The sequence below is a fragment of the Hyperolius riggenbachi genome, chromosome 4 (genome assembly GCF_040937935.1).
Source record: "Hyperolius riggenbachi isolate aHypRig1 chromosome 4, aHypRig1.pri, whole genome shotgun sequence".
Classification (NCBI taxonomy): domain Eukaryota; kingdom Metazoa; phylum Chordata; class Amphibia; order Anura; family Hyperoliidae; genus Hyperolius; species Hyperolius riggenbachi.
In genome coordinates, this window is record NC_090649.1 from 199367226 (window position 1) to 199393391 (window position 26166).

The 26166-nt window shown below is 41.8% G+C and overlaps 1 protein-coding gene across 6 annotated transcripts in view; it reads right to left on the bottom strand.

The window, feature by feature from the left end:
• LPP (LIM domain containing preferred translocation partner in lipoma) overlaps positions 1-26166 on the bottom strand; it is a 419710-nt gene that overhangs the window by 244306 nt on the left and 149238 nt on the right. For 5 of the 6 annotated variants that reach the window (XM_068281218.1, XM_068281216.1, XM_068281214.1 and 2 more), the window contains 2 exons: positions 25948-26016; positions 869-1079 (listed from right to left, as the gene is read on the bottom strand). In XM_068281218.1, coding sequence (XP_068137319.1) covers positions 869-1070 — 202 coding nt within the window. In that variant the 5' untranslated portion in view covers positions 1071-1079; positions 25948-26016. The remainder of the gene's footprint in view (positions 1-868; positions 1080-25947; positions 26017-26166) is intronic. The other variant, XM_068281219.1, reaches the window with a different exon arrangement.

The following is a 26166-nucleotide window of genomic DNA, read 5'->3' on the forward strand; positions in this document are numbered from 1 at the left end:
GTTGTTAACCACTTCACATCTAGAGGTTGTTTTCACCTTACAGTCCAGTGCGAGTTCAGCTATGCCCCTAGTAGTTTAGTAATAACTTTTTCATCAGTTAGGACACGTAAGTGAGATATAGGTTTTCTTTGGGACATACTAGATTTTCTATATGCTTTCCTTTTTTCAGCTCGGAATACCGGTGTGTGTAAAGAAGGGGGGGGGGTTGTAGTTCAAAACCTCTAATGCTGTGGTGCCCATGCCACAAGCCATGCCTGCACCCCTCTAGATACGTCACTGCCAGTATGCCATCAATTTGACGTGGCCCTTCGAGCCAAAATGAAAAGCAAAAAGGTAAGGCTATATGGTGAAAAAAAGGCAAAATCAGAGACCGTAAAAGCCCAATTGATTTTTCTTTCATTTTTAGAACCAGTAACAGCTGAATTCCAGCCAATTTCCATTTGCATACAGTTTAAAAGAACTTCTTTTGTGGCTCTAATGTACAATTTTCAGCACTTTCGGCCCACATGAGATAGGTTTAATAGTCTCATTTAGGACAATGAGAAAATCACTTTTTCTCTTTTTGGTAGAGTGGGGAAGATATAAAAAAAAAGTCTGTCAGGCTTTGATGGATGTCATTCCATTTCTTTCCAACTGAAATCTTGGTCTAACATTCTGGCCCTTGTAGTCTAGACAGAAAGTGAACTCACCTCAATGGGGACACAAATGGCAATAATAGACGTAAATTTGACTGAGGTTCTAACGTGCAATAATCCAATAATACCATTTTCTTGCACTATGGTTTTGTATTAAAAGGTTAACTATGTAAATTGTTTAACAAATAATGCCAAGCAAAGGTTAGTAATCAGCAATGGCTTCTTTTACATACCATCACCACTTTCAGACTGCCCTGATCTATAGGGATTGAATTTTGGCTTTGGGGCAACAACAGGTGCAAATTTCTTAGGGGCTTGTTGCGTTGACACGGAGATGCTAGGTGTTCCAAAGCCCTGAGTGGTCTCCATTCTGGCCGTTACATGTCCCATGTTGTCCCCAGAGCTCTTTGGTGGTAACCATGATGAATGAGACATTTTTCAAGTCTACAAAACAGAAATGACATACATTGGAACTAAAAACATGCAAGACAAACATGCAGGATGACTTTCTGGTGAAATGTGATAAAACTATGCTACAGCAGTAATGAAGCTCGACAACAGAACGGTGTGATAAGAAAAAAATAAAAACAGTTTGAACGTAAAAACATACAGCTTCTAAAGATCTACCTACAAGATTACAAACATGTGATGTATACTCTATTAAGCAAACAAAACTTGAAAATAAAGAATGAATCACACACAAGGGACCCCATTTATAATATGCCATGAAGCGATATATCCGGTGGCTAAGGAGTAGGTCTTTCTAAAGCCATAAAAATAAAATATAAACCAGAAACTATTAATGAGAAATGTGAAAATGACAATGTTAAAAAAAATGGTTTTATTGTCAAACTCTGAGAAACAAAAGATGAAGAAAATCTGCTTTGTTTGCACATGTTAACCACCCAGAAGCTGAAATATTGTTATTGGAGGAAAAGCATGAATATTAATATGAAATTAACAAAATAGCATACAAACTCTACCCTGCAGAGTGGACTATATTTCAGTTGCTAAAGGAACACTTTATAAAGCTTTATGTAATGCAGAAAACCCTACAATCCAAAATTCTTTAAAAGTACATCTAAAGGCAAAATTGAACAATGACAGCAGGGTTAGTGCATAGCGCACGTTATAATGATTGTAAACCGTAATGAACATAGACATAATAATAAGAGACATACTTTCATTTAAATCTACCATGTAGCAAGCCAAGACTCATGCCTACCAGAAGATTTTTGAGTCGAAATGTTAACAACATTTGCGCAATATTGCATAACATCTTTTAACAATAGTTTGTTAAACGATGTTCAATAATGGCCAATTACATGCGGTAATCATTCGCTTTGAACAACTATCATGAGGTCGTGGACGCGCTTATTTCCACAATCGTTCAAAGTCGCGTTTCCGTCCATCATTATGTCCCAAGCAGTTGCAGAAGATGGATCAAGGAATGATCGTTCGTCGCCACGTATCCCCAATCCATCTTTCACGGTCTTGTGGTGGGTATTCAGCTTTAGAATAACGTGATCAGTTACAACGCAGTACTGTGAACAGGGCCATAGAATTGTAGGGGGAGTGAGTAGACACGACATTCTGAATTTTTCTGCTACACAACTGAGCACTGTGAAATAGCCCTAAAGCAATGCCCTGCTTGTCCCATCTTCCATGAGATTTAGGCTAGGTTCACATTGCACAGCGTTCATGACATGGACTTTCACAGCAGATCCAATGCAGGATCAGTAGTGTCGGTTCATGCAATAGTCATGTCTGCTGTAACAAACATGTCAGATACTATGCCATCTATGACATGTCTGTTTCATCCAGTGCCTGGAAAAGTTATGCAAGACAGGACTTTGCATTTCATTACTGCAACGGACAGGTTCATGATGAACAAGTCTGAAGAGACCCTACAGAGCAGAGTTCCCCAACCCTGTCCTCAAGGCCCACAAACAATACATGTGTTGCAGGAAACCACAAACATTCCCAGGTAGGGAAATAAACGGTCTCAGAGCAGTTTAAAGAGAAACGCCAACCTAGAATTGAACTTTATCCCAATCAGTAGCTGATACCCCCTTTTACATGAGAAATATAATGATTTTCACAAACAGACCATCAGGGGGCGCTGTATGACTGATTTTGTGCTGAAACCCCTCCCACAAGAAGCTCTGAGTACCGCGGTACTCTGGGCAAACTGCCACAATGTTCACAGACAGGAATTAGCTGTTTACAGCTGTCTCTAACAGCCAAAACAGCTAGCAGCAGCTACATAACCTGCCCACAGTAAAAATGTCACCATGTAATAAATGTCAATGTAAATCGGGGAGAGGAAAGATTTTACAATGAGCAAACACTGACTAAATCATTTATACATAATTATGGTAAAAAATGAAGCACTTTTTTTACTACATTATTTTCACTGGATTTCCTCTTTAATTGTCTGTAGATCTCCACAAAACATGTACTATTGGTGGGCCTTGGGGTTGGGGAACACTGCATAGATAATACAGGATCTATCAACATGTTCACTAAATGGCTCATTCTAGCATGCAGTGTGAACCTGGCCTTGTTTTACAGTGTTTTTAGTGTGTAGGCTGTTCCTTTCCCCAGTAACTGGCTGACAGCTGAGCCTAACCACGCAACCAGGAACTGGGGAAAGACGTACGGCGGCGTCCCACGAGAGTACAAGCCGGGAGTAGCGCGCACTGACGGCGAAACTAAGTGGGACTACTAGGAGCAGCCAGCCGGTGGCCAACAATAGCGGGGGAGAGCCCGCATTCAAGAAAAAACTCTATGTGATCTTAAACTTCTGGGAAAGTGTGAGTGCAATCATTTTTTTAATACATAATAAATAAGACGTTTTTACGCTATGAGAGGCCTTTGTCTGAGTTTTTAGATGCAGCAAGCTGAATATAATAGTGGATTCCTAGAGTGGTGAAATTCTTCCAGCTGATTGCCTGAGTGGCGGGGGACGACCCGGGAACGGTCCCAATGCTGTAATAGACCCAAGTGAGGGTCTTCTTGGACGGTGAGTCAGGCACCAAAGGGTGAGGTGGAGGCTGTTCTATTGGACGTATGCTTGGCAAATGTGAACAATATTGATTTTTCAATCATCTGGATGAAATGAGAAGCCCTCAAATGTGATATCATTTTGGACTGTGTATACATTACATGGACTTTGTGATTGAAGTAGCGTTATAGAGACCATTGTGTTCCAGATATAATAGTGATATGATTTTTTAGAATGGTTTTATAGCCTTATGCTTATCTTACATAGCACCTGAGTGCGCCACCTCTGTGCAGTTGAGCCCTAACTGTAGCTATCCTCTCACAGCCAGCGATTAAGCTCTACACTAGGTGATGTGTGCGTGCATATGTGTCAGTGGATGGGAGCTCAGACCAGCCTGAAGCAGGAACAGATTAACAGTCTCAGCTCTAAAAAGTAAAAGAAGCAAGGCAGCCTCACACCATTACACACACACACAAAAAAGAACAAAATTCTGTGAGCCAGGGCAGTGCTGCACTTACAGCATTAGCTTTGCAGTCAGCTTTTCAGTTTTGTCTTTAGACCACTTTTAGCAGTTTAAAAGGGATTACTTTTACAAGCCTCTGTTTTTTCATACCTAACAGAACAGTTTAAAACAAACCTGAACTGAAAATAAACACTTATGAGATAATAGTATGTGCATTACTAATGGTAAATATAACATACATAACACAACATAGTCTCATTTTTATTTTCAGGTTATAGCAGCCTTTCTCACCCTTTTTACCTTGGAGGAACCCTGTAAATAACTTTTGGATCTCAAGGAACCCTGCAAACAATTTTTAGGTCTTGAGGAACCCCTACATTTATTTTTCAGAAGGCATGGTCTTTAAGTAGGTTAGGCTGCTAATTTCACTATCTCCTATTACACTGCCACTCATACTGTCTCCTGACCCCCCAATTTAGTGCTTCTTGTTACAGTACCACCTATTATAGTGTGATATGTTACGATGGGGTAAAATGCCAAGGAACCCCTGCAGAGTCCTCAAGGAACCCTGGGGTTCCAGGGAACCCTGGTTGAGAAAGCCTGGGTTATAGGCTTTGTTTTTAAGACTGCATTCTAAACAGCAACCATGTCTGTTGAGCTGCCTTAACAAGCAGAACTACCTACCCTTTGTACTTATTAAAACATTACCAGCAATGCTTTCAAAGCAGATAAGGAGTTTTTGGCTTTTATTTTTCAGGACAGCAGGCTAAATTTTACAAGCTGTTCGACCAGCTCATATTCATAGATAAAAAAAACAAACTAGTTAACACTTGCTTTACAGGAAAAAAGAAAGGGACTTCAGAGAGTTTCCTAGTAAGACTAGTACACATCATTTCAACTCCACAAAATGAAATGCAAAGTACGGTATTCCACATAGCTGTTGAGCAAAGAAGAACTGTATACAAGTCTTTTGTTTTAATTTGTAATGTCTTAAGTCAAGCAAGCTGCCATATCAGTCGCAAGAATAAGGGACCAGTCATGTATTTTAATATGACTTGACTTGGGAAATCAAAATGACATATTCCTTTTGCTTTGAAAGACTTGTATGCATGTGGTAGGACTGCTTACAGAAGAACTCAAAGCAAAAAAAAAAAAAAAAAAAAAAAAAAAAAAAAGGTTTATTTTATTTCAGGATAAACTGGGAATAAAACAGGGTTTTTATTGAATTTTGCAATAAGTAACAAGGTTACAGATAAACAAAATGAAAAAAACAATATGTGTCCAGTTATGTGACGATGGCCAACCTATTTGCCAAAAAGATGAGCAAATACTACATGTTAAATGCCAGCTGGAACCTATTCAATGAAACATCACTGACACTGCAAGTTGAAGTAAAAGATATTTACAGAGAAGACATAAGAGGTAAGAAATTCTAAGTGGTAACCATTTATGCCTCCACTCATTTAAACATTGTTACATTTTTTAACTGACCACATATATAAATGTATATAAATGGGCAGATCTTCATTGGTCACATTTTTGCAGTCAGTTAGAGTAGGCGCCTTTCAGGGCAATGGCTTTTTTAGCATAGAAAGAAACAGTTGATATCCTATTTTGTTGCTTGAACTCATGTCCCAACAATTTACCAAACTCAGACGACAACTTTTTGGCTTCAGTATATTAGGCAGGTTAAGAGTAAAAGCACGTTATATCATTCCAAAATTGAATATTTATAAGGCCCAAATTAAGCATGCAAAATCATCTATAACCAGCTTACATCTAGTACACAGATTACCGTATTGTGTGATGTTAAGTTTATATAACTTTAATGGGGTAAACCAGATTTGATGGAAAACAACATTTTTTGTTATGTCAGTCTATGCACCTACTGGGGAGATTTCTACTCTGTAAATCTCTCATGTCTTGTCAGGACAGTGCCCAATGCGGTGACCTATATTACAAAGGTGGTTTACAATGATCTATCTGTCCCATACAGTATCTGTCCATAACATGACTGTCAATACCATGTAATCAGGGGCATAACAATAGACCCTGCAATGATGCCTCCGCAGGGGGGCCCAGAAGCCACAGGGGGCCAATGGGGGGAAAAGTTTTAGAGACTGACAGCTAAGGGCATGGTGGAAAAAAAACGTATTCTGCTCTCACACCATTGTTATATTGACTGCATGTGTCCACAACACAGATAAGGACTCATACACACTTTGGAATGTGTACACTGTCCCTGCTCCCTGGGGTTCGTAAAAAACATCTGTCTCTCATTGCTCCAAAGTTCTGATGACTAGATGTACAACCTTACAAATAAAGGAGTCACATTTTGGAAAAAAGTTGTAGACTTTCCCTTTTCAGCAAAAGGATTCCTAAATTCTTATCACACCAGCTAATGACTTTACGGCCTCTGAATACTTTTACAGCACAGTGGAGTGGAGATTGATGTCTGACTGTTGCTGCCACATTGAGAGCTTGTTGTCTCACATGGAGTCCAAGATCCTGCAATAACAGTATCAATCAGTGACATTCTGAATGTTTTGCCAAAGTTACATTGATACTATATCTTATGTTCAGCATGTCATTGTTGTTCCTCCATATAGCATGTGCGCTCATGTAGTAAAATAATAAGGCTGTGTGTGTGTGTGTATGTACTGGGAACAGAGCTGCAACGAGGGACTTGTCGCCTGCAAGGGGCTGGAGGAAGCCCCGGGTAAGTAGATCTGGGGGATAGCATAGATTGTCTGACGTTTCCTTTAAGTCTAAGTGTTTTTATCTGCATGGGGAAAACACATTGGTCCTCAGTTTTCCTGTGCAGAAAGCGAGGGGGGCCCCATCCAAATTTTTGCGGGGGGGGGGGGCATCCAAAGTTTTGCAGGGGTGCCCAGTTATGTCTAGTTACACCCCTGCATGTAGTAACTATCCGCTCCACTTTGTGCAGATTGGATCCGCTGCAAGTGGGAAAGTGAGCCTTGGGCTACGTTTGCAGTGGGGCACTGTGGCGCAGCATTTCAGATGCATTTTAACACGGAACTTCACACTGCAGTCTAACCCCTATGTGGCAGTCACAGGGCACGTAGCGAGTATCCATAAAACTGCCATGTTCACTATAAGACTGAAGTGAACTTTTCATTGACTGTACATGTTACTGCATGCAATGCAACAAATGTATAACGTGTGGCAACGACCTTTCCACTCTGTTGCATTTCTATTACAGGGACTGCAATGCCCTCTGTAAACCTAGTCTTACATTATACAGCTTTGCATTCATTTTCTGCTCTGGACAAAATGCATGCGATTCTAATAAATCTGCTCCTTGCATTTAAGCCATACAAGCAGAGAATTTCACCAAGACCTGTGCAGACCATGCAGAGAGAGTTTTTTTTCTATGGACCCTGCCTCTGCTCTGCATCATGCTGTGTACATTTGCCAGATGTCTACGTCTAATTGCGGCTGCCTGAAGCCTGTAGTTCACATTTCTGTATACAATATCTGGTCCTAAGCAGCCCCTTTCTCCAGATCCTGCTCTTCAAGGTGTTGCCCCTTATGTGCAGAAGCCATATTGATCCCCATCACATACACAGTAGAACCCCATGGGTAAGCAGTTCCCCTCTTTCTACATGCACTATCCCTTCTCCATGGTACATCAGAATCCTGTCACATGTAGAACAGTCCCATTGACAGCAAAGTCTCCTATTCCACATGCAGTAACCTTCCCCGCCTTCCCCTATGCAGTTTTCTTACTGCATTTATAGCACCATGCCTTCCATGTGCATTCCCCTTTGAGGAGCAGGGCCTATGGAGCCTTTGAATATAGCCAGCCCTGAACATCACAGTAGCTCTTTAAATGTTGCATCTGTACTTTTCAGTTTCCGTCTGAGTTCATCTGAGCTCCATGGTTAGAAAGAAAACAGTCCATGTGTACAACAATTAAATGTGGCACACTTGAATTTAGCACATCCTGTTTCATTAACAGGGCAGGACATAAACATGTCACATAAGCTGCACAGCACTGAAAGTCTATAAACCATCTGCAATTCCAGGTTGCTGAGCTACCAAAGATTAATGGTCGTAAACACCCTCCATTTTACTTTACAAGGCAGGCTTTGTCAGCAAGATTTGACAGTCTTTCTAATAGAGTAATGGTCAGAATAAAACAACTCCTTTTTTTGAGGTAGACCCCTTACACTTATGATTTTCCTTTTTTCCTTTGTTTTACCTTATAGCAAAGTCCTAAACTTCATTCATTTCTCTTTTGATAATGCTACAAGACTGACTGCACATAAAGTTAAAATATAAAGTGCTGTGCCAATTCTTTAAAAGCAAAACCAGGATTCCTTAAAGCAACTCAAAAGAAATGTAAAACAAAACACAAAACATGTGAGGCAAACTTATGCAGCCTTACACACAATTGTGGAGGTGCCATTTTATTGCAATCACATTACTGAAAGTACCCACCGATACCAGCCAAATCAGTCCAACCTCAAAAGGATTTCACTACTGTGCACAACATGATCAAGTAGTAGCCTCTGCTTTCACGCATGCATAAATATGGAAAACTTTCTCCAAAAGTTTAACAAACTCTGGAAGTCCACAGGGTTCATAGAGCCCTGCTTTTGGAAACCAGCAGAGCAAGTCTATGTGTAAAGCTGCACTGGATATCTTAAGGTGCACCCAAAAACGAACATCCGGTACAGAAACACAAACTTGCCCAAGAAGAGGGAAGAAAAAGAAAAATCGAGGTCCACCTCCTCTTCAGGCACAAGCGTGGTCATACTGTAACTCGGAGCCGCTCTGCTCTTTTACGAGTGGCTCCATGCTAATGCAAAGGCATGGCTGCAATCGCAGGGTTGCTGCACAGCCACTCAAAAAAAAAAAAAAAAAAAAAAAAAAAAAAATGAAACTTGCCATTGTTCACCTGGTTCCAAAAAATACTAACTGTCTGGATCCCACACTGATCTCCTGGTTTCAATGACACCCTTACAACAACAAATAAGCAGCTTAAGTAAGCACAGGTTGGCACTGTGAAGTCAGACTAACCCTTTTGCATACTAGTTATGGGTTAATGACTTAAAAAGCATTAAATGCAGAGGTGATCAGCACTCAGCGAGGGAAAGCAGTAAAGTGGCCAGTTACTTACCTAGGGCTTCTTTCAGCCCCCTGAAGTCCACCTGGTCCCTCGCTGCAGCGTCTCCTCAATAGCGTTCCCATGACTGGGAGCATTCTGCACATGTGCAGTATCAATTTTTACTCACTGTGCAAGCGCAGAAAGCTCCCAGCAATGGAAGCGCGATGACAAGGCACGCAGCACAAGGCCACGCATGCAGCATTCGGAGGTGGACAGCAGCTAAACGAAGCAGCTCGGAATTACAGCAAGAGACAATTAGGACTTCAGGAGGCTGGAAGAAACCCCAGGTAGGTAACTGGCCACTTCACTTTTCACTTAACATTTCCTGTAAAGTCGAGCTGTACTCAAAAAAATCAAATCATTTTTTACAATATCCATTTATAAACTATTTAGTCAGTGTTTGCCCATTGTAAAATCTTTCCTTCCAAGCACTTCGAGTCAGACAGGACACAAGCGCTATACAAAAAAAAATTATTATCTTGCAGCAGGGAGTAATTAACTGCACAGAGTAGCTAAATACTCATTTTTTCCACATATGGACTAATCCACGGACTGGCAGCAAACGTGGACACTCTATATAGAATCCCATGTTTTTCCCATGTTAAAAACATCAGAGGAGAGTCAGATAGGCAACTATTACAAGATGTGATGCACAAAATATTCTCCCAAACTGCTAATTTAGCCTTAGCCAGGAGTCTCAAGTTAGGCCAGGCAAATCACTGCATAATTAACAGATGCCGATTAAATGGTAAAGCTGCCAGACACTTTCAGCTGCTAACACCAACCGCTGAATCAAGGGTAATGCCAATTACCATATTAGGAGATTATTTTGCATACTACTAATTAGGGAGGCTTCTGTAGCCATTGCAGATGCATCTGTCATCTCCCACTGACTTGAAACTGAGGTATTCAGTCCCAGAAGCTACTGGCTCATTCACCTGCCGCCAACTAGCTGATCAGCAGATACTAGGCGATGACCCTACCTCATTTTTCATTCAGTGGAAATTTGCATGCTTATTCCAATTTAAAGCTCATTTCTGTGCCACAGCTATACCTTAAAAGCAGGTCCAATACATCCAAGTGTTAATACATGAGAAGCAATACCACCTTACCTCAAAGGCTTGGGATAAAACTAATTTTCAAACTGGGTTTGAGGGTTGATCCAAATTATTGAACCAATTTTTGTTTGTTAATTTTCAAACAGGCCTACAGATGATCAGTGCACTTTACAGGATTGCAGGATTGATTTATAGAGCTCTGTATGAAGGCCATAAGAGTGCTTTAGTACGGTTAGACAGTGTTTCTCAACACCATTTTGGCATATAAACATTACTAAAATATATAGAGCCCAGGCACCATCCGAAGCCCTCAGAAGTTTCCTTTGCCAAAACCTAGGCTGTAGGGGACTAAAGAATTTACAACTTTGTAGAAGTTCTCAACCTGACAATCGTCCACAAATCACTGTGCCTGCTTGTAACCCTGTAAGAGAATCATAAAAATGCACAGTGCCCAGTACTGCTTATGCCAAGCAACACAAAAAACCCTGTGCCGCACTCCAGGGGGTAGTGCCACCACCTTATGAGGACATATATCAGACTCCCTCTTTGTGGGTGCACTCACCCGAGGTGCGTCTTGAGTAATTGCGTATCTTAAATACACTTCTTGCCAGCCAAGGATCATCAGCCGTGTATAAAAGCAATTCCTCCTTTAATAAAAGTGATACAGTACATGCAGGTTTACAGATGAGGGCACTCGCTCCACCACGGATTAAACAGAGCCGCACTCCCCGACTGTTCCTGCTTCCTGGTAACGTCAGTGCGCGTCTCCGACTCCGGGCGGAAGTCTGATATATGTCCTCATAAGGTGGTGGCACTACCCCCTGGAGTGCGGCACGGGTTTTTTTGTGTGGTTTGGCATAAGCAGTACTGGGCTCTGTGTGCATTTTTATGATGATCTTACAGGGTTACAAGCAGGTGCAGTGATTTGTGTACTATCTGGTGGTAGAGGCGAAGTGAACTCTTTTCATTGCTGCAATCCCCTGATATAGAAAGCTTTTATTGTTCCAGTGGAGCGCAGAATTTTTTGAATATTTGGCAAACCTGACAGTAGTTTATTTTACCACAGGAAAATTGGCTACAATGCGCGCCACCAGTTTACCCCAACTAAGTAGGAGGGTCGGGTGGGAAGTTCTGCATCTCAAGTCACCAAATCAAGCTGTCATTTTAATGCCAGTAATACAGAGTAGCCTCTAGTGTGGGCAAAAACCAAACACAACATTTTTATCTTTGAAAGCCACTGAGGACCACTCTAGTGAATAAGGCAGGGGATGCACAATTGTGTGTTTAACTGCACTATAGGAAATTACACGTGAAATTTAAATAAATGGATATGAATCAGGATTTTATTTTTTGCATTTGTCCGATTTAATTTTGTGTTTTTCTCCAGGGCTGTGGAGTTGGTACAAACATCATCGGACCCCCAACTCCGAATCAGACTCCTCAGTTTATGAAACCACCGACTCCAGGTACCCAAAATTGCTCAGACTCCTCGACTCAGACTCCTTAGTCCAATTCTTAACAAGGCAATGAATTTGGTACAAAAATCATCCATCTCCGACTCGTCAGTTTATTGAAACCCCCGACTCAGGCTCCAGGTACCCAAAATTGCTTTGACTCCTTAACTCCGACTCCACAGTCCTGTTTTTCTCTGTGGAGATTAAAAGAATAAAAAAGAAAAAAAAATGCTTTCTAATTTTTTTTTCTGCATAATTACATATTTTCAATCATATTGTAATTTGCAAAAAAAAAAAAAATTCACAAAAAATAGAGACATCTCTACAAAAAAATGTTCACACCAAGCGATTCTTTGATGCCTGGGAAAGCTTTATTGATACTTAGAATAGATTATTGAATCTTTTTGCCTTGCCCAGTGGTTCCAAGAGGTTGCTGCTGGGTGACCCACCTGTTTGTTGTCCTTGCAACTGATGGGTGATCCTCTCCCTCCATGCTCTAGACTTTTACCTTTGTTTGCTTTTTGCCATTGTACTTGACTTTGTTTTTACAAATATACCAAGATAAGTCTATTTTATTGCTTTGCATTTATAATTCAGGAATGTTTGAAATCGTTCATACATGCCCTTCTACTGTCATACTGCTTGTAGATTTAGAATACGTATTACAATCTTGCTGTCTTTATTAGTACAGTTTTCTTTACGCTGTGTTTTCTTTGTGAAAATCATGTTTTCCAACTAATTTTTTTCCTTTTTACTATAATCTTAAAGTGTACCAGAGATGGCACACTGGCCACTATTTATACTTTCCTGGGGCTTTCTCCAGCCCCATGAGCACTGGGGCTTCACTCGCCATCCTCCTCAGGTCCCCCTTTCTGGCGATACGATTCCTGGTAATCCGGTCAGTTGTCGCCAGTCGTTGCCTTCTGTGCATGCGCAGCTTGACTGCACGTGCCACCACCACGTTCCCGTCCTCTAGTGCGTTCTGCGCCTGCGCACTACTACTATGTGCTCCAGGAGACGACAGCGCAACGAGGGGTGCTCATGCGCAGAAGGCTGTGACTGCCTGTATTACCGGGAGTTGTAGCGGCAGAACGAGGGACCTCTAACGACTTGTTTTTCAGAGTTTATCAGAGCACTGGACACTTCACAAACTTAAAAAAAATAAAAAAAATAAAAATCTACAACAAAACTGTAGACATCTGGACAGTGTGTCTTTTGTGGTACAGAATATATTAAAGCAGCCCTTATTCTATAGTCTTTTTTCACGTTGTACACTGATTTCAAGACTACTAGGGTATCTTTTTTTTTCCTTAAATCATTTTGTGTTTTCTTGCTTATTAAAATTCTCAGTTCGTTTTTGAATGTTCTAATTTTCATTATGGGAAAGGTAACATTTGCAGCAGATGCTCTAAAAGCCTCCCCAATGGGCTGTGAATCAGATAGTCACAGTGTGTTCAAATCTTGCACATATGTGTTACTGAAATAAGTTTCATTCAAAAAGTGACATCACAAACCTGCCTGAATTAAAACTGATGAAACTAAAGATACAAGACTTCAATATGAAAAGAAAAAAAAAAACAACAACATACTTTAAAGAGACTCTGTAACAAAATTTTTAGCCTTATTTCTTCTATCCTATAAGTTCCTATACCTGTTCTAATGTGGTCTGGCTTATTGCAGCCTTTCCTAGTTGAACAGTGGCTGTATTATCTGTTATATAATCTAATCTTTACTTTGTCAGCTTTGTCGGCACAGGCAGGAATGTGCTGCTTTGCTGTGATAGGTAGAAGTTATACACACCCTCTACACGCCCCCTCCTGGCTCTGTATGAGTCACAGACTGAGCTTCTCTCAGCCTATCACATCTGGTTAGCAGCCATGTTTTTGGTTTGTAAACACTGCCTAAAACTGGCAATTACAAGCCAGTATTGCAGCAGGGAGTGGCAAAAACAGCAAAGAGGGGCCCAGGAGAACATAATGAATAGAATGGTATGCTTTTTATTGTAAGAATTTTAGAGCACAGATTCTCTTTAACAAAGACTTGCCAAGCACAAGTTCATGTGATAACACAGCAGCAGGCATTTTTGTAACATGTTTACAGGGACCCTGAGCAGATCGCGTGTGTATGCATTTAAAGCGGAACTGTAAATTTGTCCTAAAACAAACCGTTTCACTTACCTGGGGCTTCCCCAAGCCCCCAGCAGCCGTCCTGTCCCACGCTGGTCCTGCACGATCCTCTGTTCTGCTGCCGCCAGCTTGTTTTGTCAGTCAACTTATAAGTCGATGGCAACTGCAACTGCGCGCCCCTTGCTCCGCGAAGCTTTCTTTGCGTTCCAGCGTGCAATAGCATCCTGCGCCATTATCGCTGATGGTGCAGGGCGCTATTGGGCGCTGGAACACGAAGAAAGCTTCACGGAGCCCGGGGTGCGCAGGCGCAGTTGTCGTCGACTTACAAGTTGGCGGTAACAAAACAAGCTGGCGGCAGCAGAACGGAGGATCGTGCAGGACTGGTGTGGGACAGGACGGCTGCTGGGGGCTTGGAGAAGCCCCGGGTAAGTAAAACTGTTTTAGAACGACTTTACAGTTCTGCTTTAAATGCATACCCTGGGAATACTTGGTATTAATTTCTCATACTTATCGGTCCGTTTCCTAAATGTTTCTACCCCTGGTCCAGCAAGTGTAAATTGCATTGGGCCCGGGTGCAGAAGTCCAATCCTCTAGTGCACTGAGCACAATTATCAGAAATCAGAATCACTTTAATTCGCCAAGTATGACAGGAGTCCTACTCGGAATTAGTTGTGGTTCACATGGCGTAGACAAGTAAATAAAGAAAAACATGCCCGCTTGTGCACAGATTGACTGACAGGTGAATGCAGGAGAAGAAGAAGGCGGAGCATGCACAGACCACATGATCTGACTTCTGCTCCCGGCTCACAGCGCAATTTTACTGAGTCACCGGCCTAATGTAATTTACACTGGCCGGACCGGGGGAGGGGGGAAGCAACATTTAGGAAATGGCTCGGTAAGCGAGAGATTACCACCAAGTATTCGTGGGTATGCGTAAATGCATACCCACACGCTCTGCTCAGTATCCCGTAGTGAGAAATGGACTATAGTAAAAAATTCAGGATACCTTTTAATTATCCTGGTTTCAGCATCAGAAACTCTTCCAATATCTATATATCACTTTATAGTGGTATGTAGCCTTGCCCTCCCAGTGAGGTTGCAGCCTAGACTTTTTAGCTACAGTATCTCAAAAACGTGAGAACATCTCTCAAATGTTTGTAATTTTTTTTTTCATGGGACAACACTGAAGGTATGATACTTTGATACAATGTAAAGTAGTCAGTGTACAGGCTGTATAACAGTGTAAATGTACAGTCCCCATCAAAATAACACCACACATGCCACCCATGTCTAACCCACCGGCAACAACAGCGAGTACACTCCTAAATGAAGAATGTTAAAATGATGCCCAATTTTCCCTCCCCGGGGTCATGTTACTTGTTAATGTTACAGGGTGTCAGGTGTAAAGGGGTATCAGTTGAATTCAATTTGGTGTTCTTATTCTCTCTCGCTCTCACAATCTGTCTAATTCTGGTCACTGAAGTGAGAGGCTACAAGCACACCGTGCACCCTGCTAGTGACAATCTTCTATTATGTCCAATCGAACCCTCTCACCTGAATGTTGCTGAATCTATGCAATTCCTGCTAGATTTGGTACTGTAGACACGGGTGTATACCATTGCATTTGATTGGCTGACGGGCTGTCTGCTCACCATATTAATAATGGCAGATTGTGGGCTGGGAGTGAGCATTTGCTTCTTGTGTTTTGCATTCAGCATTATATAAAGGCAGCTTGGGTGAATCCCCTGGCGATGGCAGCACCGGGGCTCACCTGCACTCCCCCTATTGGTGTTTCATGGGGAATCGGGGGGTCCTACACCAGTGTTTGTGTCACTGAAAATTCAACATGGCACCTCAGGGCAGGGAACACTCATGAGTACCCCCAAAAAAGCCTTTTCTGAATTTAAACAGGCTGACAACCATTTAACAAATCAAACTGACTGTGTCTACTGACTACTGAGGCTTAAGTACTTGCCTACATTCTGCAGTGATGCTTGGTCATGCTACAACTTCACTAGACAGTGAGTGGGCACTTGTGGGCTCATTCTTCTATCCTCCTTGGTGGCAAGTTTTCATAAGCGAGTTGGCACTTTTCTATGTAGTTCTAGAGCCAAATGGCAATAGGAACACTGAATATTCACCTTGTACTTCTGTGTATTTCCTCCATGTACTGCAGATCCTTCCCACAAATACCCTGACTAGTAGGTTTTTTGGAATCCAAGCAAATTGGCTGCGGGCGTGGTAATGTCAGAAGGAAATATTTCATAAATTATGACATGGGGAATTTCATCTGCAGAATTTATCTTGTAGTTTGTAGAGGTGCTACTTGCACATTTTCCTTTCTCTTCACTACATACATAGTCATCTGGAGGGATGAATTTTGATAGAAGCAAAATCTGGACAATGGAGCTTTTCAGGTAAAAGTCATCATTTGATTCAACATGTCGGCAACAAAACTGATCAATCAACTGCACATCAGAAGCTGGGAAACGGATGTGATCTGGCCTGACTGACTGATCAGCTACGGACGTGGCTAATCGGATCGATAATCTGCCCCTAGAACTCCAGTCCCTGGTTGCCTAACATGCCCTGTGTCAGGATGATGAGCTATAGGAAAACCGACATGATCATAAAGTCTTTATTATCTGGTACAAGTAAAGATTCTGACAAATTTTGTTGGGTGATACCTTTACTCCATTAACAGGAAAGGGTTTATAGCTTTGTCCACTGATAGGGCTGTTTTGGAATTATTTTGTGCCAAGGCAAGCAAACGTGCATTACCCTCCTACATTTGCACACATTATGGAGGTGCGAATGAGTAGGACTCGGACCATGGCAACAACTACACTAGCTTCAGCCAAAAATTAAACTACATGGAATACACTAGAGAAGACACTGGAAAGCAGGACTACATCACAGAAAACAATAGAATAAACTACAGGGAACATCAGTACACTACAGGGGTACACTGGAATTATTGAATACCATTTTAGTGGGTGCTAAAATACTAGGTGTAAACTATGTAGGGCACTAAGACGAATTGCACACATACTGCCAAGCAATGCTCATCCAGCGCACAGACCTGTATCAGTGTGTCGCAGGAGGTTTGTTAGTTGACCTACTGCATGATCTTCTGTGTAGGTTTTCATTAATTGAGCCCCACTTCATGATATCCAATTTAGGTTTTAACATTTGATATCTACTCCATGATTGGTAGTTTCAGGCCGCTAAAACTGGAAACCGGCGGCAGCGGTGCGATCGGATGATTGCAACTCTAAAAAACAAAAAGCTTTCTGGGATTTCCTTGTTAATATGTGGAATCCCCCTTTCTGGCCGACAGAATCCCCTTTGAGGCTCTCTAGCGATATTGAAAAAAATATGCTTCCGATCGACAAGCATTAAAAAATAGCTGTGTACATAACTTTCAGTCCACCACGCAAGCTGGCAGCCAACGTGGGAATGCCCTAGTGATGGCCAAGCAGCGAAAACATCACTTCCGGCACAGTGCATTGGTCAGGTAAGAGAGGCCCCATAGACTTTAGTTGCCGAGTGTTACCGTGCGGGATAGCAATGCATTGAAAACGCTCCAGCATAAAAAGGGGCCCAATAGTTCGATTGATTCTTAACCTATTCCACAGCAAGGGTTCAGTGTTTCAATATGTTTCAGTGAGAGTGCCTGGGACCCCGCGGTCCCCCTGGTTGTATGGAGGCATTGGGAAGCCTCCCCGTGGCACTCCTGGATAGTGCTAATGTAGCATGAACTAATTTCCGCAGGGCGACAGCTTTGCGGTATTGGTTTTTTGAGACTGCATAGTTTGGCATGCAAAATGCATATTTGCATGAGCATTGCCTCATGAATAGCCAATTAGCCCAGATTTGCAAAGCCAGACTTGCTAGGGTTAAACTTGGTGTTTGAGCACGCATACATTTTCTCATGGAAAGTATTCAGTGTTTCAATATTTTGATTATAATCTAATTTGAAAATTTCCTTAATATTAGACAAGTTTAATTTACTCATTGTAAGCACAGTTAAAAGAACAAAGGGCATCTAGTAGTTTACGGCAAGAGGGAGAGAACACTGGTTAAAGAGAAACTCCAACCAAGAATTGAACTTTTTCCCAATCAGTAGCTGATACCCCATTTTACATGAGAAAGACAATGATTTTCACAAACAGACCATCAGGGGGCGCTGTGTGACTGATTTTGTGCTGAAACCCCTCCCACAAGAGGCTCTGAATACCGCGGTACTGCTGGCAAACTGCCACAATGTAACAATGTTCAGAGACAGGAAATAGCTGTTATTAGCTGTCTGTAACAGACAGAGCAGCTAGAAACAGCTAAATAACCTGCCCACAGTAACAATGTCACCATGTAATAAATGTCAGAATGTTAATCTGGGAGAGGAAAGATTTTACAATGAGCAAACACTGACTAAATCATTTATACATAATTATGGTAAAAAATGAAGCACTTTTTTTACTACATTATTTTCACTGGAGTTCCTCTTTAAAATTTAGCTACCAAACTGGCATTTGAGAATTCCAGCTAAGCCTCATATGATTGTTTGACAATGTTCTCTGTTCCACTGTGGCTTGTGTACAAAGGCAGAACAGGGATGATGAACTGTGAAGACAAAGCTGCCTTTACAAGAAGGGACAAGGGAACAAGTGGGCAAAATAACTTTTAAACATCAATTTGAAGAGCTAAATATGGCAAGACACACAGGCAGACAAGGACGCCTGCCAACAGGACCCAAAATCATCCAATTGTTTATTTTTTGTTCACATTTTGCATTTAACAAACACATACTTGTTAAAAGTGCCAGCACTGTGGTTGTGCTGCTGCCAAACGAAGACTGCCAAATGAAGATTTTATAACCCTGATTACCATCTCGCCCTATTTATTTGAGCACTTCTGTGTTAAACTGGAAAAACATACGCAAATATGAAAATAAGCATTTTATTAGGACATTTTAGTCAAATGACACCCTATCAAAAAACAGACTGAAAAAGCTTCAAGTAAAAGTGAAAAACACAGTACTAAATACGTCAGTGTCAAGTAACATTATGTAACATTATTACCATTCATGACTGGAGGATTAAGAAGCACATTTTTTCTAGACTTAGCAGGCTTTTTCACAGCAATACAGCTAAGGAAATGGGACACAAATCTGAGGATATAGCTCTACACAAAGCAGCTCCCTGTGAGCCTGAGATGGAGTGTACTGGATACGCACATTTCAGAGATATTTCTCATATTTCTACGATGTTTATACATGAAGTTTTCAAAGTCATGTCAACAGTATTGGGAATAAGTTGCTATCAGAAGAGATGCTTCACCTGGACAGGTGTATAGGAATTTGAAGACAATGTATAAAGATTTATTCCCCATTTGTTTACTTTAATACTTGTATAACTTTGTATTTTTTTATTTTTTTTTTTGGGGGGGGGGGGTTAAGCAGGAAACTATTTGAGAGTTAATCAAGACAATTGTATGAATATATCTCCTCCTAAAGAGGAACTTTAACCAAGGGTTGAACTTCATTCCAATCAGTAGCTAATGCCCCCTTTCCTACAAGAATGAATTACCTTCTTGAATATATCATCAGTCGGGTCTGTATGGCTGACATTGTGGTGAAACCCTTCCCACAGTGTGATGTCATGACCTTGGTACTGACAGTTTCCTGTCTGCGAACCTTGTTGCATTGTGGGAAATAACTGCATTTTCCAACTGCCAAGAAAGCAATATCTCCCTCTGTGCATAGAACTCTCAGTAACTAACAACCTGTACAGGTCACCTGTCAGAACGAAAGAGGTCACCACTAGTGATAAATGTCAGAATGTAAATCGGGGAGAGGAAAGATTTTACAAACATCAAAAACTGCCTCAATTACTACATTGGGATGTCAGGAAAGGTTCCATTCTTCTACCAGGATACACCAACAAAATTCGCACATGAACAGTATACAAACGCCTCCATTTCAGACTTGCTGCCTCCCTTGACCCGGTAGCCAATAATCATGCATTTTTCAAGTAATACAATGCACTTTTCTACCACAACACCACATTTGCTATATAGGCCACTTACTGAAGTCTCACTTTAAATACCCACTGTGTCTGTACAAAAAAAGTTCATTATTCAATAGGTGCAAGTCCCTGATGTCAAGAGGTAAGCAGTGGTCATAATACTGTAAATCTAACATGGGTTTTATATTGTGAAGCACATTTAGTAGATAAGATCTTATTTAGAAGACATGGTTTGTAAGGGGGCAAATGCTGGCTGTTACTGTGCAAATTGGTTTCATTGAAGAAAACGGACTGATACATACTCAAGTCTACACAAAGGTGGTTTCTGGTTCGTGTTAACAGTTTGATCCCTGGTCCCTTTCCCTTTACTAGACCCCTACCCTACATGGACTGCCCATCCAAAGCCCCCTTCACCCCTCATCTCCCCTAGCTCTCTCACACACTCTCCATCATTCATATGCACCTCCAATCCTTGTTGTTTGGACCGCACCAAAACACTAACACTGAGGTTGCAGATGAAGCTCAGGCAAGAAATGAAGTAGAGGTGTGAGGTGGTCAGCCAGGTCCAGAGATGAGCAGTTATCTGAGCAGAAGCATGTGCTGTAGCCGCTGAGATTGTGAAGCTAACCAAGCACCGTCATGGTGCCCAGGAAGTCCTATTCCAGAAATTGCCCAGAATGTACACTGGAACATGCACCCACCCTACTGTCTATACAGATCACACACTGGTATGAATATGCCCGTGTACAACATGCAATGGACTGTACCAGTCATACACAACTCACTCACACTGAAATGTTAATCTCCACTTTGCAGAGCATGCACTGGAGGGTGCTTAGTGCGTATTACAGCATGTTTTCTCTCCCCCCCCCCCCCCCACAATTTAGTGCATGCACAGGAATGTGCATGACAGTATTAGAATTACTCTGTCAGTGTCTGCAAACTCTTCTTTAGCTGCAGTTCCTTTAGCTTTCCTCCATTCGCATCATGTGACAAAACCATTGCGAAAGAGGAGTGTTCCAGTGGCATAGGAAGAAACTAGAAAACGGTTATAGGTGTTATAATGCACCTGGGGGGTGGGGGGGGGCGCGGTACTTAAATGCTGGGTACTGTAGTAGGAGGGATCAGTATGGCATAACCTTTCTGCGTGTCCCAGCTGTCTAGGCTGCTCACCCCCTAAGAATTTGCTCTGACCGCATCTCTCCTCACATGATAACACTCACATTAACCTTGGCCAGGAGATGCAAACAGCTCTTTACTGTAAAATAAACTGCTTTACACAGTGCCAAGAGGAAGATGAAGCAGGCAAGTAGCCAGCATTTACACGTGAATGGAGATTCATCGTACTGTCATTGATTAGGTTAAAGTGAGAAACTGCCAGCAAAAATGATTTCCCCTCCCTCACCAAGACAAAACGAAGACCACCTTATGCTAGACATTTAGCTATGCCCTAATCCCCACTACTACACTGATGCAGCTGCAAAGCACAAAGAGAATTTAGAGACCTTGGAACTTAGAACCCATCCAACCTTTAATTCCGTTCTCCCTCCCTCTCCTCCATCTTGCTTATCAGCCAAAGAATTTGCAACATACTTCACTGATAAAATTGACAAAATCAGAAGTGAATTCTCCACGCAGCTCTCAAATCCCACCTCCACAACTCATTGACTACTCTCTCTAACTGCCTTTTCTCCACTCTCTGAACATTCTCGCTCTCCTCTATAATATCCAAAACTAATCTAACCACCTGTTCTTTGGATCCTATCCCCTCCCATTTCATTCCACAGCTATCCTCATCTCTCTTGCCTGCACTAACATCGCTATTTAACCTGTCTGTCTCCACTGGCATCTTTCCGTCCCCACTCAAAAAAGCACGGTCTTGGTGACTTAATCAACTAATTTGGGTTTCAATACCACCTGTATGCAGACGATACACAACTGGACCTCTCGGCCCCAGACATTAACTCCCTCCTCAAACGTGTTTCTGACTGCTTGTCTGCTATATCCTCCTTCATGTCCTCTCGCTTCCTAAAACTTAATATGAGTAAAACAGAACTAATAATTTTTCCACCGTCTCTGGCCACCTCTCTACCTGAAGTAACAAATGTTAATAACACTCCCATAAGTTCAGTTCCCAAAGCACGGTGCTTGGGGGTAATATTCGACTCATCTCTCTCTTTTATTCCTTATGTTAACTCCATAACCAGCTCCTGTCATCTCCAACTCAAAAACACATCTCACATCCGTCCTTTTCTCACTCAAGACACAACGAAAATGTTAATACAGGCTCTTATAATTTCTCGTCTGGACTACTGCAACATACTACTTTGTGGACTAACTTTTAACAGACTGGCCCGGCTCCAGTCGGTACTGAACTCAGCTGCTCGTCTCATTCATCTTTCTTCTCGATCTTCCTCTGCTGCCTCTCTCTGTCAAGCTCTTCACTGGCTGCCAATTAACCATAGGATCCAGTTAAAACTCCTAACCCTAACCTACAAAGCTCTCCACAATCTCTCTCCCCGGTACATATTCTCACTAATTTACAGATACAAACCCAATCGCAATCTCAGATCTGCACATGATCTTCTGTTGTCCTCTAGAATCACCTCACTTTCACAAGATTTTGCACGCGCTTCACCCCTCCTCTGGAATGCCCTCCCACAACACATCAGTCACTCGCAAACCTTTGTGACCTACCACTTAAGGACCAGGGGTGTTTTGCAGGATCTGTGCTGCGTGGGCTCTCCAGCCCGCAGCACAGATCAGGATTTAGCCAGGGCGATCAGACTTACCCCCTTTTTTCCCCACTAGGGGGATGTCCTGCTGGGGGGGGAGGTCTGATCGCCGCCGGCTTGCTGCGCTTTGCGGAGGGGGCTCTTCAAAGCCCCCCTCCGCAGCGTTTTCGGCGCTCCTGCCTTCCCGTCCCTCCCTCTACCTCCATGGGCTGCGCAGGACGGATATCCATCCTGCGCATTGAAGGATAGGCTTCAGCCTTTCATATGCCGCCGATCTGCCTTACGGAGCTGCTGCACTTTCTTCCCCGCGTGTTTACATTTTGCCGGCGAGCCGCGATCGGCGGCTCTCCGGCTGTTCACGGAGACACCCTCCGTGAACTGACATGGAAAGGCCACTCGTTCGAGCGGCCGTTTCCATGGGAAACCACTTAAGACCTGCCGACGCCTATGGGCGTTAGCTGGTCCTTAAGTGGTAGTACGCTCTCTAAAAAAACTAATTTGTTCTGACAAGCATATGTGCTACCTTAGGTCACTTCCCTTTGTCCTAAGACCAAATTGCACTCCTACTAGGTATCTTAAAACATACTGCCTCTATATATTTTATACTACCCCTCGTTTCCCCCCATTCCATTTAGATTGTAAGCTTGCAAGGGCAGGGCTCTCTCCCTTTTTGTGTCTTGGAAATCAGTATACATTTTACTCATGTTACTTTTATCACTGTCATTACCAATTCTATATTTTGTATTCTGTATTTTGTATAATTTTTAGTATTTGGTCACCAATTATGTATCTTGTGTATTGGTGTACAACATTGCCTGCATTATTATTATGTACACCCTGTTTGTTTCTTCCTTTGTACAGCACCATGGAATATGTTGGCGCTTTTAATAATAATAATAATAATAATAATAATAATAATAATAATGAAATTCAGGTAGAGAAAGGCTTTGTTTATATGCCACAAAGGAAATTAATTTTGCAATTTATTGTGCAAGGGTGTTGCTATGTTTTTGAATAAAAATGGGCTTGCACCACTTGGCAATAAGCATCATCATCAGTTAGGCTATGTGGTGCCACATTTGCTTTTGGATCTTTGATGTTTGTTGGTTTGACTGGCAAGTTTCTAGAAGTTTTTTTTTTCAGCTTTGCTGTAAAGATAAGGATCCTTTATAACACTGGGGTCAACATACCAGTCAAAGTATGAGGAGTTAGTTGCTTACTGCAAAAGACATGATCATTTCAGCCATCAATCAAGCTCCAGAGCAGCCTGCTAAGGCAAAATCATGTTGCATGATGGGTCAACCACTACACAGGCTCCCAGAATCTCAAATAGAAGCAAAATTGCAGAAAAATCACCTGCTCTCATTTTCCATGCCTTTGTGTTTTTTATGGGATTTGCGTTTTTCATGCATTGCTCATGTGATTTGCGGTTTTAAGGATGGTGGTAGGCTAAATTTGATGCAGGAACCAACTTATCAAAACTTTTAAACGGTGGTAGAGGAGTAGCTACCGTAGGTAATACTGCTGCATTTGCTATATCTAAATATGATCAGCTTTTTTTTTTTTTGCACACACAAAATATATTAATAAAAATCTTGCAGGAGATGGGAGTCTTGCCAACCACCAGACTATGCCCAAAAGGCCATGGAATGAAGTCCTATTTTGGAATAAATATTTTTTGGGACGTGCACCGTTTGTGCTGTTAGAAAGTCAACATTTGCGCAGGAACCTGGTTTGTCCATAGTCATCTGCCAATTTTTTTTCCCTCTCACTGAAAGCCAGTAAAGCAAACTCTAAACACAAACAGTATTTTGCACAAATATTTTGTGATTCCTGAAAGAGAATGTCTTCAGGTCAGTGATACTTTATTGTTGTGCAACTATCTACAACCTACTAAAGTATTTAAAATCTGGCTGGGGTTGATGGGCCTATAGATGAACAAGGTGCAAGGTGATGTGATTAGGGAATGCAGCTTTTGTTGAACATGGCCACACAAAGACTTGCAGGTTGAGGCCAATTAGAAGGGACTATGGTGGACAATTTTGGAGAGCTACTCAGATGTAGAAGGTGTTTCACAAACTCATTCCCTGCTGGCTTGAAGTGGGGCGAGTTAGTTTTACAATATATTGTGCAATGGCGCGGCTGTATTTCTGAAAAACAAACTTGTAGCCTGGTAATTGTGTCGCTGATTAGTGTCCCTATAACATTCCCTATATACTGGATTCTCAGCATCTGCTACATATACCCATGGAGTAAATTAGGTGGCCTTGCCATTGGCAGAAGCCATACACACCCTCTCCAAGCTCTGCATGAGTCACACAGTGAGCTGTTCTCACTCTGGTTAGAAGCCATGTTTTTTGTTTGTAAACCCTGCCTAAAACTGGCAATTACAAGCCAGAATTGCAATCAAGTGCTCAGAAACTCAAATGAAAACTGTGATAACAATGAAACAACCAGCAGCCAATGTTTCAAGGGCTGAATTGCCAAATAAACACACTGAGGGTCTGTAGAGAGTTGCCTCATTATCTGGTCTTTGCCTTATGACATCCATATGACATGCCACATTACAGTACAGTTAGTGCAGTTAGCAGCCATATGTCATGCTTGTTTCAGAGTCATGAGTACATGAGGGGAAAAAGTGCATTGTTTAGAATTTGTGCAGCTGTCATGCAGGAGTCCCAGATTAGTTAACTTAGAAAAAAGAGGTTTATTGTCTGGCAGCGGTAAGAGATGTATGAATTACATATCTGGCCAGATTAATAATATATGGTACCAGGGGAAGGTGAAAGCAAACATGTTAACCATTTCAATAGGTTTTTTGTTTGTTTTAAAAAGTTAGAATGGTGAGGCAAATGTACTGAAGCAAAGAAGAAATTTTAACTGTAATTCAAAATGACAGGACATGGATTGGAATCCGTTTAAAAGTGGTTTTCACCATGCAGAGCATACATAGTGGTAATCATTACAACCAATTTCCTAAAAAGGAGGGTGTTAACATTAATGTACACCTGCATAAGCGCATCTGCTACGGTGCAGATTCTTGGCCTTTTTGCAGTGCAATGGCAATGCATCCACTGTGCGCTAAATATAAATGCAGCAGTGCATCGTTTCACTGAAATGGATGCATTGCCATTACACTGAATGGCACAACATCTGGGCAACAACAGATATATTTATGCAGTGAATTCAATGCAACCAGCCCTCAGGAGCAGTGGCCCCATCGTGCAGATGCACCTCTGCAATTGTTGCTCCTAAGAATCAATGCTATGGAGAAGGTTTCATTTATGGACACGTGACAAGAGTGCTTACCTCTAAGGGGGAGCGGTCTTCCTGATCACAGAAACAGATGTCCGTGTTCCGCTTGATGGAATATGTAATCTGCTTGGAAAGAAAACTGAGCGTTACAAATTGTGAGCAACAATTCCCCGCTGTTATTAGTTTTAACTGAATAGCAGAAAAGAGAAATAGGTGCAAAAGGTGAAATGTTTGGCAAACACAAGTTTTTATTTGGCTAATGAAAATATGAAT